General features: G+C 38.9%; 1 protein-coding gene and 1 long non-coding RNA gene across 2 annotated transcripts; one reads left to right on the top strand and one right to left on the bottom strand.

Moving 5' to 3' along the window:
• Positions 1-2,444: 2,444 nt before the first annotated feature.
• On the bottom strand, positions 2,445-7,479 carry LOC120500760. The gene is made up of 2 exons (XR_005627167.1): positions 7,150-7,479; positions 2,445-7,015 (listed from the first exon to the last, which is right to left on the bottom strand). It is a non-coding gene; the product is annotated as an uncharacterized LOC120500760 (long non-coding RNA).
• A 132-nt stretch (positions 7,480-7,611) lies between these two features.
• On the top strand, positions 7,612-14,586 carry ABRA (actin binding Rho activating protein). Its single transcript, XM_039706080.1, has 2 exons — positions 7,612-8,422; positions 12,738-14,586. Exons 1-2 carry the CDS (start codon positions 7,671-7,673, stop codon positions 13,213-13,215), a joined length of 1,230 nt encoding a protein of 409 aa, XP_039562014.1. The 5' UTR covers positions 7,612-7,670; the 3' UTR covers positions 13,216-14,586.

Genomic DNA, 14,586 nt, shown 5'->3' with positions numbered 1-14,586 from the left:
CCACAGAGTAAAAAAAAAATGCAAATGGCCCAAAATTACTATTTCCAGTCAAGCGTTGTGAGTACCATAATGCTCTTTAAATGTAAACATGTGTTTCTCCTTTATTTTAAGAAAAGAGGTAGCAAAGCTGAGAAAGTGCTCTGTGATAATATTGATTTGGTTAGTGTTCACTGAAATTCAAAGCTTACAAATCTCCTGGGATATACAAGACTGGATTAATTCAGCAGTGACTAGTGATGCAGGGAAAGAGCCAGGAAGGTCCAGGTCTCCAGTCCAGTGACAGCTACAATCAGCTTACCTGCCTGAGAAGCAAAACACTTCAAGCTGACCAGTCACATATTTTCAAATATCAATTGAAAATGAAGTGCCTTCTCAAATTTTCTGTGCTGAAATGGCTGACCCCATTGTGAGTGATATTATCTTGGTTCAGTCAAGCAAAGAGGAGAAGGAAGTTGATTTTTCCCTCAAAATCACTGCTAGTACACTGACCTGTATTTTGAGTCACTAAGTCATTCACTGCATTAACAGGCATAGCTGTCTCTGTGCTGAAGCATGAGGTAGCCACACAACTACATCAAGCTGATGACAAAAATGAGTAGATACTTGTCACTGCCTCCCAGAATGGCTCAGTCTGGGTGCTGCTACTAGCAATTAGATATCCTTGTATCCAAGAGGAATGCATAGCTTGCTCCCATACTGCAAATCAAATGATGAGCAGTTTTAAATAATGACCTCAAGCTCCCAGTCCTCTACTCTCACCTTCTTTTGCAAAAAATTTTACCTCCTAATCATGGCCTGTTAATTAGTTACTTCATGTGAGAAGTAAGGCAGATGTCTGAAGCATAGTTTTAAAATGAGATAGGTGTGGAATTCAATCTAATGTGGTTTAGAAGTTTCTGATGAAAACTAGGACCCATCATTGGTCCTCTCAGCTCTTCATTGCCAGCTTCCTTGGCAACTAAAGCATAGTCATGGGCCAAGGAAACATCCACAGGGCACTGTAAATACCACATGATCTTCCAGCAATTCCCATCACTCACTTCTTGACACCTAAAGTCAACGGGGTTCAGCCAGCAGCTCTGGAGAGCAGTGCTCCTCTGCAAGCTGGGCACGGACTTCCCTCCAAGCCAGGGGTCTGCCTGTGTTAACAACAACACAGCTGCATGCTGTGAGAGCAGCTGGTGGCCAAGTGGGAGCCAATAAATAAGGATCTGTCCCCCCGTGGCAGAGGAATGTGACAGCGGGAGCGGGCAGAGCCAACGGCACCCGCGAGGATTCGTCTGCGCTACCCAGAGGTCAAGAATCAGTCACAGGTTACAGCCACAGCACGCTGCTGTCACCTTTAAAGTGAGATCCCCCACACTGCAAGAAAAAACACAATGAATTGGTCAAGACGATTTCTGCTTTTCACCATAGATACCTCCAAACCTGAGCCGTAACATCAATTATTTCAAACAATCCTTTGAGTGAGGATCTTTCAGGATATGGAATAACAAAAGAGCTGAGCAGGATTTTGACTGAGGCATTGAAAATATGCTAATTCCTTTAGCCAACTGATAGATTAAAACAGAAATGCAGACACAGAATTTACCTAATTCAAGGTATTTCCCTCAGTGAATATTTAAAAATCTTCACAAAAAATATCAAAATTATACTGAGGCTTGTTTCCTGAGTTTTGAGACTGGTTCTAAATTACACTTTAAAACGAATAATGAAATATTGCATTTATATTATATTCAGACTCAATTTTCTCTGGGTTCTTTTCTCTTTTTTTCTATAGTTTTCTGAATTCAAACATATTTCCTAAAATTTGCAGTCCGTTTACCACTCCATTCTCAAAAGATAATTTTAGAAATGAAGATTTGAATTTTTTTTTAAAGTTGCAATACTTGTAATGTAAAGACAATAACTAGCAACTCCATTAGAAGTACAAATGTAAATTTTCAGTGATCCTTCCAAAAACCCATGGTAGGTTCCCTATACACATCAAAGGCACAACTGTTTATGTTTATACTTTTTATTGGCAGATTTTAATAAGCTAACAAATATAGTAGACTGTAAAGACAATAAGAATGACCAATACAGAACTGCACATGCAGTGATAACTGTAAGTAAATGCACTTTAAACAGACTAGGGACAAAACAACTTATAAAGTGGTTCATTCAGGTCTGATTTGTACTGCTGCAATTAACTGGACACTGTCCCTTACAGGATTTTTTTTTTTAATTGTGAAAATACTATTTTCTTCTCACATTTGCCACCTTGAAATCTGAGAAAGAGCCATTAGCAGAAATATGCAGTTAATATTACCCTGAAAACTGAAAGCCAGGAAAGCCACAATGCACGGAAGCACTGACTTGTTAATACCTGGAGGACCCTGATTTGATTATGCCTCTTATCTCTTGTTTGTAACATATTTTGACTATATAGAACTGTACTTTTATTTTTTTTTTACCTGTGATTTCTTTCTTGTAGATGTGTAAAATACATTTATCATCTCTCACATTACATCCAGGTGTCTGATTTCAAGTTCTCCTATTCTGGTATTCCTCCCATCCTTCTTGTATTGCAAAGTTATGTGAAGACTTTCAATTCCTCGTATCCAGTGCTCTTCTCAGATTTCAATGGCAGCAAAAAGGCCATATTCTCAAAGCCATAAGACTATTTCTAGGTAAACTTTAAACTAAGATACGTCAGCAAGTTGGAACCATAAAATTAAATTACTTATCATTACATAATTTTCTTATCAGAAAAGGATAACCATTCATTGACAAATAGATATGATCAACATAAACTTGAATAGCAACAGATTTCTGGATTTATCTCAAAGGCTATCTTGTTTAAATGATCTTCAGAAATTTCTTCATAATGCAAGTAGAACTAAATGCCTGATACAAATTATTTCTTGCAAGTGTTTGCTTCGATTTTTAAACAAAATTGCTTCATTACTGCTTCTTACTTGTTTCTGTTCATTTACTATAGATATTCAAAGAAGAGTTGTATTTATGCTTAAAGGTAAAGCGGGACTAAAAGCATGTGGTCTTACCTCTTCTTCCCTTTTCTGTATAAACTGGATTAAACTTGTAGGGATTTCTCACAGGCATCTGACTCCAAAAAGAAGCTGTGGTCACTGTATGTAAAAGTATGAAAAGTGTGCCAAAGGGCTTTAAGGCTCCATATCCCAGTCTTAGTTTTCATCTTCTGAAATGTGAAGACAACTTCACAAGACAGCAAAGAGTTTTGTCACTTGAGTAGCAGGGCGTGGGGAGGAATTTGAAGCTCCATGGATGAATGTAAAGCCATCCTGAATTGGGTTTGTGTCAGCTCTAAAGCCAGGTTTCTCTACCAGACTGCAGTGAAAAAATTATGCTGAAATCTCATCCTCAGCCATCTGGGAATCTGCAGGGCTGTTCTCTATTGCTTGGGTGACTTGCATTTAAATCTGTCTCACCTGGGGGGAGAGGAGCTTTGGGGCTGCACTCCACAAATTGCTGCAGCTGCTGCTACTGGATGGTGCATCCTCCCTCTCTCCATTACCCTTCCACAACTGAGAGTCTGTCAGGCTGGATTCTGAGCAGGCTCTTCTTAGCAGTTTGTTGGATTTATTTTCTTCATAGAGCAGTGCTGCTATGATAGGTCATGGATAAGCCCTGATCTCTCATATAGTTGAATCTTGATGACACATAAATCAAATTCCAGACTCAAAATTCCATGTAATTACTACACAGGGATAATTTCTCAGTACAATACAATTTCAGTTAAGCAAAAAAGGCTGTGGCCAGATATAGGATGCAACTATAAGAAACTGCACCAATGAATGCATAAACTTCCTTCAGTTAATGGCTGGACATGACCAAGTCCAAAAGCTCAGGAGCATCCATTTCTTGGAGCTCAGACACCTGGATTGTCCATGGAGGTGCATGCTGAAAGAGACACGGTTGCTCACTGCTGTTGTTAGAAGGAATTTGTTTGATGTGAACTCTAAAAATAAGGAAATCCCAAACTCTAACTCTTTTTACAGGTTTCCTCTGATAACTGGCAACGTATGATGTTATGACACAATGTACTTTAACTGTGTCATGGTGAGAATTCCTGAGATTCCTGATAATAGCAGCTGGTTGTACTTAGGAAAGAAACACATCTTGTTTTCATTATTCACCACTAACTCTGGGGAGGAAGACAGCATCTTTCATACACTAACAATCGGTTCAAAATTAAATTCCTTGGAATAACTTATGTCAGTGTCTGACAAGGTAAGGTATGAAGGATACAGTTCTACCTTTAAAATTAATCATCCTTAAACAAAACAAAAATAATTAGATATCATACTGGTCTCCCAGACACTGTTAGTCTTCTACAGAAAAGAGAAAATTAAAATATTTTTAAACAGTTTAGAACCATACAGGGAAAAATCCATCTGGGGGGAAAACAAAACCAAACCATCACACAGCAAAAACATCCCAACTTTTATCTCTGACACTGGCAATCCCCCAGCTGGTCCTTTAAAACTTTGGATTCAGGAAGTCAGAGGTATTATGTGAAATGCAGCAATCCACAAGCAGTAACAAGGTCTTAGTGACTTGTGCAGACTTGTCTAAAGGTGTCAAGGAGATCAAATCCCAGAAATGTAGGCAGCCAGGGTCAAGGAAAAAGAAGTTTACAGTGTCAGCATGTGTCAAGCTTGCTCATCAAAGTTAATACTTTCTCCAATTACCTTTTCTCCTATAGATCTGCAAGAAATGTCCCTCCACTCTGGCCTCAAGGATAGTTGCTGAATTTGTGAAAGCATGTGACAGTCACTCTCACACAGCCTTGCTAAGCATTTAGAGTGCATTTTGTGACCTTGTGATGTGTGGAAGACACATAGAAAATGTGTTTGGGTCCAGCCTGCCTAAAATATACCTGTGCCTTTGGGGCTGGCTATTGGCTTGTGAAAGTCACAGCAGGGAAATTACATGCAGAAATGTAACCTTGGCTGATTATCTCATTAAGAATAAAAACTTAAAATCATGAAATAAAAAATTCTAGTCTTACTGCAATAAAACATTTGCAAATCAAACAACACACAAAGTATGAATATCACTGGATGATTTGGACATAATTTATAATTAACTTCTTGCTGGTAGCATTACCATATAAAATGAGACAACATGCAACACATTCAAGGCAACATCACTGTACACCCTAAAATTAAGAATTATAAAGATAGTTATCCTCAGAATAATTATATCAAAGTTTCACTGGCACTTTTGACAAGTCTGTGATAACACTTCAGCTTAATATAGTGACCAATTTAAACTAAACATTTATTTTACATATTGTGTAATATGTAATATGTTATGCAATATGGATTTAATAGTAGTTTAGATCTGTAATCTTGGTGGTTTTCATTCATCTAACTTTTTATTGTCATTTATCTAAACTATGTAAGCATTAAGACTGTAGGACTATGACCAGTATACTAAGGTCAAGTCTGTTAGAAAAAAACCACAAGTCTCTATATTAACAACTTTTTTGAAATGTATTAAGTGTGTGTAATTTCTAAACATTCCTTAGGAATGCAATTTCTCACTGCCATGAATTTCAATACAACTACTTGCAAATATTGTATGAGAGCAAAAGTGTTCAATAAACACAAGAATATTTGCAGTAATAAACTGAGAAGAGGCCTTTGATTGCAAAATACAGCCAATTAACCAGTGGAATAGATTGCCTAGTCAGTGGGGAGTATCTACTGCTGGTAGTCTTTAAGAGCAGGTAAAACAGGATTGATTCACATGGAGGTGGAGCTGACCCTGCCCTTTAACAGGGATCTCTCTTGCCTTGCGCTCCAGGATTGTCCTTCCACAGTTGATTGTTTCACTACACTCCTTCCTTGGCCAGACCCCTAATTTGTATTTAGCTTTCAGCTCATTCTTAAAGCCTCAGCCACCCTCACACTCCAGAAACCACACAGATTGACATAATGAACTGGTGTAATACTCCTATTCTGCATGTGCATTACTTTCTTTCACTTGCCTCTTCCTTATATTTTAGGGAGCATACACTCCCCTGTGTGCCTGCATGGACATGTGTAAATTCTAAGCACAGGTCCCATTCCTGATTAGCCTTAAAATGACCAAAATAAATGTTTGGTGGCACATGTTCCTTAATCAAGTTGTATGGGTACATCTCACAATGTCATCTCACAGCTATGACGCAGTAGGCAATAGCTGAGACTGTACAGTACACAGAGGTGACACATTTTTTTCTAAAATAAAAGCATGAGTAAATATCTAATAGCAACACAAACTTACATTATGTCATCAGTTTTGAAGAGGAAATTACTCCACAGATTAATGAGGAATTCTTCATGGAAGTCAAAGGTATGATGTAGTCTTATAGCATTAATCAAGAGCTAAATATGATCTGACCTACTTCAAACAGCCCAGCCTTTAACAGAGAGAAGATTAAAAAAAGGCAGAGTATAAGAGTCCATATTTATCTCTGATGTAACACCAACAAAGCCAACAGGATTCCTTGAAGTTCTGAGTGCCTCAGAGCACCACATGGCAAGTGCCACAGGTCATCCTGTAATCTGCAAGGTATGATGGATTGAAAAAGCAATGACATTTTCCGTTCCTATTTAGGAAACATTATATTAAGAAATAAGATATCACAGAACTCTATCTCAGAAAAAAATTATTACCATGCAACAATGGATGTATCAATTCATTAGACAATTTTACAAGTTTGAATATGAACTCACTCTAGGAAGTCCTCTGGAATGAACAAATCGTAAGATTTCCTAGAAAAACACAGTAAACATAATTATGCTGTATATAACTCTCTTGAAAAAGCAGTGAGAAAATAAATAGGTTATATTTTATTTTCTCAAAACCCTAAAATTTGGAGATGATTCATCCATCTGATCAAGTCAGACTTACTGTACTGATCCCCAGACATAGTGATTCCCTCTTCCCTGGTGCTGACACCAAACATGATAGTGTTCCCAGGCCCCCCTGAAGTTACGTTCTAAAGAGAGAGACATTAATAGATAATGACTGGGAAGAGAACACATAAATACCTTTTAAAAAATTAACAAACCTCGATTTCCTTGGACACATGAGCAATAAGAAAAAATCACCCAGTATCTTTTTAGGAAATACCTCTAAAATTGTCTCAGTCATAACTTGCTTCTGGCTTCACACTCCATGACAAGGGCCACTATTTTCTTGTGATGATGAGGAGTGTCCACTCTGGCCAAAGATCCTAGCCACTGACAGCCTTTCAAAATTAGCATTTTCAGTCACTCTGATCAGGACCTCTAACCCAAGTGCTGCATTTCCAAAAGAACAAGACCCTTGCCAACAAACTGGGAACTCAGCAGTCCCAGGGAGGGGGGACTAAAGAAGCTGTTACTTTCCCACTATTTCCAGAACAGGTCTGTGTCACACTGTTTACATCATGCATCATTCATCTGCTGTGATGAAATGTAACCCTGCGTTTAAAAAAAAGACTTCTGCAACAGTGAGGATACTCTATCTTTGTGAGAAGCATGTCACATATTTTCCATAGGCATCAACTGCTCCTGCTTCTATTTAAATCTGTGTGGCCCTCTTCAGAGGGCATTAGTCTCTTCAGGAAGCCCATTCAGAAGGTGCTGAGCAGAAGAGGAGGAGAAGGCAGGATGGCAGCAGACAGCAGCATGGCTCCCGAGGAAAAGCCGAGCGCTGCTCCTGTGAAAAGGGCTGTCCACAAGATCCGCATGGCCAGCCAGGTCTTCAGCTTGGCACGAGGCTGGCAGCAGTGGGCATCTGACCACCATGTAAAGCAAGAGCAAGAGCCCTCTGGATGGGTCCCCACTGCAGTGAACTCATCAGCTCAGCCTGTACAAGAAAGTTCCTTTGAAAAATGGCAAATTCCATCTGTCAAGAGGGACCAAGAAAAAGATGATGAAAAATCCTTAGCAAAGGATTCGGTGACAATAAGAGATGCTGGAAAAAAATCAAGTGAATCAGATGAAGACCTCGAAATGTTCAACATTAAAAGCAAAGAGGTGACCAAAACAGTTGTCAGCAAAGCCTATGAACGAGGAGGCGATGTCAGCCTCCTCAGTGAAAGATACGAGAACAACAACAGCAACTCTGAGATGACCAAACTCAAAGAAGAATCAAGTGCTATTGACAAAATTCTTAGCAACAAATTACCTTCAACCATAAGGAGGAAGTGTTCAAACGTGGTATCAGAGCTGACCAAGGGCTGGGAGAAGATGGAAGACGACGACAAAGATGGGGCCAAGGGAGAGCTGCTGCTGAAGTGTCGTGATGACAGCCTGGATGCCCAGGACAGTGGCTACGGGGAAGCAGAGGACAAGCTCGAGCAGGAGGACAGTGACCGGGAGGTGACAGCTGTGAGGATTAAACGGCCTGTCCCATCTCTGTAAGTAAAGCATCGTCATTACAGCAACATAAGTGGCTGAGGGGCACAGCTTTCCATGAGGAAAATGGGGGGCAGGATTAGTAGGAAGTGGTCAAAGATAAACTATTGTTCTTGATATAGAAGACATTAATCCAAATTCAGGAGACCTTTCACTTATCACTCCATGCTTAAGTAGTTACTCAACATAGACTATGTACCTAATACAAAAAGTTAGGAAGTTATATTTGGGAGATGTTAATTATAATTAATTTTCACAATGGATTTACCAGTTCATCAAAATAACTACTTATTTCTTAATACTTCAGTCCATATTTCAGAAGCACAACTTTTACCTCATCAAGAGCTGTCAGCTACTCATTTATTTCAGCAAATGTTGTCTAAATCAATATATTTGAAAAGCAATATTGCCAAATACTTATTCATTATTTTGCTTAGTATAAATTGTAAATACTCTCAGGAGCAATTTGAAGAGAATGTCCCAAATTAATATTGCAGGAATTACTTCCACATACTTCTTACTAAAAGTTGGGTTCACAAGCTTCTTTGGAAACTTTCCATTTGATTTCCATTTCCATTTGGAAATGGAAAATGGAAAAGCTTCTATTGGAAGCTTTCAATTTGATTTCCATTTCCAGTTGATGAATTTGGAAGTCATCAATTCAAAGAAAGGAAAATTCCACAGTATATTGGACCCCAAGTTCATACCATATCCCAATCATATGTTCAGAAATTAAAAACTGACTATGAAAAACTGATGAAAATACCAAAACATTTTGACAAGGACTTTGTGATCCCTGTGCAGACAGGCAGGCAGGCTGTATCATGGTCACTATTTTGGTTTTACACCTCACTACTGATGAGCATTATTGTTACCATTAGACTGTGACTAACACAGTTATGGATTTCAACCATGCAGTACCTTTTAGCACAGCTATCTGAACACGCACCCCCACAGCTACTTTAACTATTCAAATGGAATTAGAATGATGCTTTGCTGTACAGCTGAGCAGTCAGGTCCTGTAAGAAGAAATGGTTAACAGCCCAAGTGAAAAAAGCTCCCCAGTAACCCAGGGCTTGAAAGTTTTTGGTACCTTGGTTTTGTCAAGGACTGTGTGCACCATCCTTTCACCATCAAGGACTGTGTGCACCATCCTGAAGTTATGACCTCAAACCAAAGATACCAAATATACAGTGTAAAAAAAGATACATTTGCAGCACTTATCTCTGAACAACTTCAATTTAAACAAATTTTCTGTTTCAAACGTTATAGCAGAAACACTCCAACTATCTAGCTTCTGTTAAACTGTTCTTATATTTTCCTCATATGTCTAATTTTAGTGCTGTTACCGTGAAAAAAGATTGATTAGCCATATTTACTGTGGTCCAAATTATTGAAATAACAACCTCTATGATACTTATAGCTCTTTCTTCCACTGAAATCAAACATTCAGAATGCATTACAGTGCTGCTATCAGTACTGAACTTTTTTAACTATTCATTTTTTAAATTTTACTTTACAGCCTCAGAATATTTTAGCCTGCTACCTTTATGAACTTTTCAGTGTGGTTTAATCTTCTTCAAAAAGGCCATAAGTACACAGTTGCTAAAGCATGTCTCCCATTTTTCTCTCCACATTCCAGGAAAAAAGCATCAGTGCAAGTATTTTGTTTTCCTCAGATCAGCACCTTCATTATTTCCAGCTTCACTGCTTACTGGAATAAGGTTGTTTCCTTAGTAGAAGGCCTGTTGACTCCTACTGGCATAAGAGACATTCTTCTGTTCATGTTTAGAAGCAAAAAGGATGCAACAGAAGGGATATGAAACGCAAAAATTAAAATGGGATTCATACCTTTCCCCTACAGACAGAAATAGGGCAAATATGCAACATGGACATTATTTGCCTAGAAGGTCAGAATGCATTTAGGATGGTCATTCTGGTTAACAGGTTAATTTAGTTGATTGTTGCATATAAATCACTTCTACAGTGCGTAGAAGTTCAAAACTTTGACTTTGGGTGCACAATCCTTCGTGTAGGTGCAGTAGAAACATGAAAAATATGCTTCTATGTGTAAACAATTCACATTTTAACCTGTCATTAAGCTAAACAATGGCAAAAAAGTACTTCAGCAACTAGAAATGGTTAAATTACAAGCTGCATTGGAAAAGTTAGGTTTTTTCAAGCCCACATGAGGCACGATAAAAGCAAAAGGACAGATAAGATGGTTTTTTCAACTACTGAGAAGATGATTTGGATGAGGAAGGGAATAATAATATTCTGCTAAAAAGGAAAATTAGTTTCAGTAGAAAAAGGAGGGAATACATTCTAGACGGTTATATTAAAGTAAGTAACAAAGACTGCACAGCCTCCTGCTGTCTCAGTCGCTCTCTTCACTCAGCCTGGGGAACCGAAGCTCTAGGACTTTCTCAGTGCTCATAGTCCCTGGAGAGAAGGGGAAACAGGCTGTGCTGTGAGTTCCTCCTGTGGCTGAGGAATAAGCCTTCCATGATGATATCTACTCAAACTCCACTGAGACTGATGGCATCAGTTCTTCAAGGCAATTTTGATTCACTTAGGATTTTTTTTCTCCCTGCCTTAACTGATAGCTTCCACGTGGAGAGCTAGTGAAGCAATCTGAGCTTCATCTGGAGTTCAGACTGTGCTGGCACAGGGTTTCTGTACCCTTTGAGATAGCCATAGGCTTCAGGATACAAATTCCTTTGCAGAGCCAAACCCTGTGCCCACAGTTCCTCTGACAATGAAGGCACAATTCAGGTGAAGGGACAAAGGATCATAGCTCTCCCTTTTTCTGTATGACAATAGCTTATATAGAGCAGCATTTGGTTTATTGCTGGGAAACCAAATTGTTTAGATTTACCCCACTAGTATATTTTAATGCTCTCTGCCAACACCTACCTGTTAGTCATTTACACAAAATTACAGGTACAGACACGCTACCTACTCTCAGGTGTAGTCACACCACAGAAGAAAGGTGCACTTTTCTTGGCAACTCAGTATGCTCAACTCTTCTGATGGTTTTTCACCAAATTGATAGGGAAGAGTATTTTGGAGCTTTTTAAACACAGTTCCTCACTACAGTGAAGCAATCTTAGGGCAACTCCACAGCTAATAAAGTAGTGCAGGTCTCCTAGTTCTTTTCCTATCCCTGGCACTTGGTGTTTGCAATTCTTACCCTAGCACAGCCCTGCCCAATAGTGGCATCTTTCTGCTGCACCCATGTGAACTAGGGACATCTCTATGACTCCTATTGTCTATTTCAACCAGCTTAGTAGAAAACAAAGATATGTTCAAACAACAGGGGAACAGAATCTTCTGCAACTTTGCAGCCCTGTGTGCTGTTTGCTAAGTGCATTTTGATTTTCTGGTATTAATATTCAGCTGACATTACTGGGGAGGTTGCAGAGCAGCCTTTTGGGGAGTAAAAATATAAGAAAACAAATTACTTTGGCATAGTCACAGAACAGCATAGTCCCAGCAGAGTTCAGTACATATACATTGACAGGACGTGGACAGCACAATGACTAGCTCCGACTGTCTATAGCTCCCCCACAACATGTGAGATTGGCCACAAGAGGACAGAATGTCTGTCTGCAGTCATCCAGAACTATTACACACATTAAAAAAAGAAAAAATAGATCTCTGAAGGTCTTTCCTTATCCTTTGTCCTTGACACTTTCAGGCTTCTACCCTACCCACAGGAATGTGAATTCTGGACTTCAATATTTGTTCAGATTTATACTCCACAAACAGAAGCATAGACAGAGCTAGGACACTCAATTAGCTTTTGTTGTTGCTATAATCATTGACATCTATTACAGAGGACAGATTTTTCCAGGCACTACCCTCTAGTTTTCAGCCAGGTCATACACCTACAGCAATCAGCACCTCCAACTTCAGGGCAGGCACACTTCAGGCTTGGCCAAGCAGGCAGGAATGGGGAACTGTGTGCCTGATCAAAGATACAGAAAGCACAGGTGATCAGCAAGTTATTGTTTTGTTCCCTTACAGAATTAAGTCATTCTGGGACAAAGTTTGTGCAAACAGGCTCAGATCAGGACTGGAAGGTGGTAGTGCAGACAGGATAAAGCTGTGGTCATGAAACTTGCCTTTTGTGCAAACTGAATGAGGACTAACAGCCCCTAGAGAACTAATTTAGAAGTGGTGAACTCGTGCCACCTGGTGGCTTCCAGCTCACCCCTAGAGCACAGAACCCAGTTACAGCAGAGACCAATAAACACAGGACTGTATCAGGAGAGGAGGAGATGCAAAGCTCAGGTGCATTTCTGTGTCTTTCAGCGCCAGCCGGCTGAGCGAGGAGGCGCGCAGCAACGCGCGCAGGAAATGCAGCGCCGTGCACAGCCTCAAGGACAGGTGGCAGGAATGGGCCGACCAACACATCATAACGCAGAAGCTGAACCCCTTCAGCGAGGAGTTTGACCACGAGCTGGCCATGTCCACACGCCTGCACAAAGGAGATGAAGGCTACGGCCACCCAAAGGAAGGAACCAAAACTGCCGAGAGAGCCAAGAGAGCTGAGGCCCACATCCACCGGGAGATCAGGGACATGTGCTTCATCATTGAATCCATGGCCAAGCCACGGCCCGACGGCAAGATCCAAGTCACTTTTGGGGAACTCTTCGACAGATATGTTCGTATTTCAGATAAGGTTGTTGGGATTCTGATGAGAGCCAGGAAACATGGGCTGGTGGACTTTGAAGGAGAAATGTTATGGCAAGGAAGAGATGATAATGTCATAATTACTTTATTAAAATAAGTTAGGCTATAACCAGAACAACTTTAGGAAAACTTTTCTCATCTTTTCCCCTGCCATTAGCATTTGCACATTTTGAACACAAGATTCCCCTGTTCCCAACATAGAAAAATGTATTTTTTAAAATATCTATTTTATATAACTAGTGCATGAAAACCCAAACACTCAAATGAACTTCATTTTGTACCAGGAGTGCTTTCAGGACAATTAAGTTAATTACTACATAAAAAATAAGGAGAAAAAGCTATATGGAATATAAGCAGCTGATGATAAAAGCCCATAGCAATATAAATAGCTACAGGAATATGAAACATGCCAGATCAGAAGCTGAATGATGAAATAAACTCAGACAAAGTTTTTGATCTGAAAAATGCTCTTGTGCATGCACTAATTGATTTAAATACAAGTAAAATTACCTTATTTTAATAAAGAATCAAAGATACCTTTTTTTTTACAAGCACAATATGTAACTATTACTGCAGTATTCTCTAGTTGATACAACGGTTGACGCAGCTTTCTCTTACATATCATATTAAAAATTATTCTTTTTATAAATGGGGTTTTATATATTTATTGTATTTATATAACTAATTTTTTTAGATTGTTTCATACTTAAACTTATAGAGGTTGGAATGTAATGAATAAAAATGTTTTGATTAGATAGCTACCTAAAAAATACCTTCTATGTAACATTGTGCAATGTCTTATCTGATTATCTATGCTGATACAGTTCTTATAAATACAAAGAAAAATAATATGTAACATATAAAAACTAGCCACGAACTTGTACTTTCGTATACAGCAAAAAAGTGACTAACATAATAATCTTCTATTAAAATACACCTCTGTGAAAAAAGAGAGAAAAAGCATTCATATCTTTGAGGAAAATGTTGTTCCACATTACAAAGAAATACTGACCTAATTTTACAGTATTTGCCATTCCAATGTCACTAAAATAATGTATTTCAGTCCAAGTGATGCTGGAGAGGACTAAGTGCTAATAAACTAATGGTTTTAGGACTTAAAACTGTATTATTCAGAAATCTGAGATCCCTGTAAGGTCTCTGCTACTTACTAGATCAGAGAGATCAGTTTCTCTACCACTGTAAAAATAGCTATCCTGGTAAAATGTGTGTGCTTCACAGGAAAAGCATTTGTTTCAGAGCAGATGCCTGGGCAAGTAATGAAAAAGAAGTGGCTTTTCCCCCTTAATATTCTTTCAAACTGAAGGAGCAAATATCATCTTACAGAAGTAGAGGTGTATTAACATCTTATGTCTAATAAAACAAATATTGCTGTCTTATTATGAGTACAGGTACTCCATTTTGAAGCTTCACTGTATAAATAAACCAAACATTTTATATCTTAATGATA

The sequence above is a fragment of the Passer montanus genome, unplaced genomic scaffold (assembly GCF_014805655.1).
Source record: "Passer montanus isolate IOZ18808 unplaced genomic scaffold, ASM1480565v1 scaffold19, whole genome shotgun sequence".
Taxonomy (NCBI): Eukaryota; Metazoa; Chordata; class Aves; order Passeriformes; family Passeridae; genus Passer; species Passer montanus.
The sequence above is the reverse complement of the archived record's forward strand: the minus strand, read 5'-3'. Positions and strand labels throughout refer to the sequence as shown.

Bases quoted from the DNA above. Each gene is read 5' to 3' on its own strand.
- ABRA (XM_039706080.1), top strand. From the start codon at position 7,671: ATGGCAGCAGACAGCAGCATGGCTCCCGAGGAAAAGCCGAGCGCTGCT. The intron at 8,423-12,737 runs GTAAGTAAAGCA...TGTGTCTTTCAG, and splicing joins AAACGGCCTGTCCCATCTCT to CGCCAGCCGGCTGAGCGAGG.